At 55.7% G+C, this 2547-nt stretch overlaps 1 protein-coding gene across 1 annotated transcript; it reads right to left on the bottom strand.

Annotated features, from left to right (window-relative positions):
- Window positions 1–318: 318 nt before the first annotated feature.
- Window positions 319–504, bottom strand: CHC_T00003860001 (hypothetical protein). The gene has a single exon (XM_005714998.1). The coding sequence runs from the start codon at window positions 502–504 to the stop codon at window positions 319–321; it is 186 nt and encodes a 61-aa protein (XP_005715055.1).
- Between the last annotated feature and the right edge of the window lie 2043 nt (window positions 505–2547).

Raw genomic sequence — 2547 nt, forward strand, 5'->3', positions numbered from 1 at the left:
CAAACGCACATCCGCACCCACCTATACCACCCTATATCATACCATGTGCTCAAATATTTCTCTGCGATCTGTCCGATCAACCCATCCCACCCCTCGGCAACCTCATTCCTATTTCGATCTGGCCTCCCTCCACACTTTCCCTCCGTCGCATCAGCCGCTGTCCAACCCCGCAGCCCAACGTCTACATGGCTCATGTTGCCAACTCCGACGAGGAGCCGGCACCCGATATTTGTCCCCAAGCCGGCGGCTCCTTCGTCAGTATCATAGGATAGGGCGTGAAGGGGGGTACCGCAATCCGTCCGCCGGCGTGCTGACACCTCACTGAGGGTGAATTGGCATTAAATGTGTCTTACACAAATTTTTGTTCACATGCATTTCCGTGCCAAGGCACAAAATACGACACACATACACAAGGAAATTTGTGTGTACACAATTTATGTTTTTCGGAGTCGCCCATTCGTAGACATCGGCTAAGAGGGGACACACAAAGGCTACACAAACCATTAAACCGAACTGGAAAACATAAAGAAAACATAAAGAGAAAAAGACATGATGAGAAAGGAAACTAAACTTTACCAAGAGGGCTGCGCAGCCGGGGCTAGGCGGGCAAGAGAAATAGACACGGCCAGGAGAGGGGGGCTAGCAAGAGGCCCACGATGGCCCCATAAGTACCACAGAGCAGCGAGGCTGCGAGTTGAGGTACGCTCGGTTGGCTGATAGTAATTACAGCCACTCGCTATTCTTCGGGGAGTTCCACCCCTATACACGCTAGCGTGTACAGAGACGCGAAGGGGTCATTTAAAAGCGGTAGCGGATGCACGGAGAGCGCTAGACATGCGGTAGCATGTGCGCAAAGAACCACTCCGAAGCGACGGTGACAATAATACGGCTATCGAAGTAAACAGAAAACTGGTCCTGCGATGCCCAATCCAGACGGGTCATAATCCATTGGCGACTGAACTGGAAGACGAGCAGGTCGTTGAAGCCACCGATACGGGCGCTGTACGATGCGAAGTAGCAACCAGGCGGCGGAGCGGCGTTGACGAAGGCAACGGCATTCTCAACCGCGATGCCGAGATCGGCAGTGCCGACCTTTTATTCACATCTGAAATTGAAGAAACCTAGATTGGCGGGACGAAAAGAGCGCCATTTCGAAAGCAATGCGTTTGGCGAGGCAGTAGAGGTCCAGACAAGGTTGGTTGGAAGTGAAAGACGTAGTGGTCGGGACCGAGATTTGCCTTTCTTGTGAGTGATCACCGCACTCACTCCCTCTGCATTTATGGTGATGTCGCTGTCTTCCAGATAGGCGACAGACACCGGCCGGCCCTGAAAGACAAATGCGAACACCACTGTAGCACAATAGCCCACCGTGTCCATGTCCTCAGCAGATAGCCCACATTCCACAATCTGCCTCATGAGGGCTGCCGGGAGCCCAACCCGGGCCATATGAACGACGCCTTGAAGATCGTCCTTGTTCGCATATGCGCAGACAAGAGCCGATACCATGGGAGTATGAGTTGGGGAATCGAATTTGAGGAGCTCGTGGTATCGAAATACGGCAGTGACGTACTGCGCCACTAACGTCGGACCGACCCTGCCTTCGAGATGCAAGTACCTGATATATGCTAGAACATCCCCCTCCTTCGCCCCAAGCCGCGTTCGTCCATCTTCGTCGCAGAAGGTAAACCACTTCTTGATCTGGCTGGAGCGATTGGCCCAAGTTCCGTCACTCCATCCGTAGTTGGAAAGCAAGTCTGCTGCGGCCTGGGCGCTTCCCGTTGCACCATCATCCCCGCACCTGCTCAATACCGCATCCCTGATCCCCTCCTACCAGACCACCCTCACGCTATTGTGGCGAGAACGAAGGACCAGTCGGCGTTGAGCTTTTTCGAACTCCGCAGTAGAGAAAGGTCAGGGCCTTGTGGATGGAGGACCTTGACCGTCGTGGCATGACGCACCAACTGCGGATGCTAGGCTTGCGCTGGCCAGTGGGGAGCCCCAAGGACGTCCTCCCCACCATCCGCTGTCACCTTGCGAATGACTAGAGGGAGCATGTCGAAGGGATGATTCCACAAGCGCGCCCTCCCGTCTCCTCAGTCCTCCAGCATCTGCGTCGCCAGGTATTTCCGTCGCGCGACTGCCGTCTCTCCGACGGGGCGATGAGCGAACACCACCGAGTCCACTTAGTACTCGTCTTGGATCGACTGCAGCAGCTGGTCCGTCGCCTCCACGTCGCCAGGATCCCAGGTCCGGAAGAGAGCGTCGGCGAACCGGTTGACCGCGGACGGCAACCACCGGGCTTCGATCCGCACCCCGAGGGTTTGCAGCATAACTTGAAGCCGGCGTAGCTCCGCCATCATTGGCTTGGAAGCGGACACCATGGCGTTCAAAATGAAGCAGACTGCCTGGTTGTCCTCGTGCAGCAAGAGGCGCTGAACGTCCAGTCGGCTGACGTACGCGGCAAAGTGCCTCTGTAATAGCAGACGAACCGCCCGAAGTTCCCTCAAACTGATCGAGTGCGCGCGATCGGCTGCCGTCCAAAAGCCT

The sequence above is a fragment of the Chondrus crispus genome, genomic scaffold (assembly GCF_000350225.1).
Source record: "Chondrus crispus Stackhouse genomic scaffold, scaffold_203, whole genome shotgun sequence".
Taxonomy (NCBI): domain Eukaryota; phylum Rhodophyta; class Florideophyceae; order Gigartinales; family Gigartinaceae; genus Chondrus; species Chondrus crispus.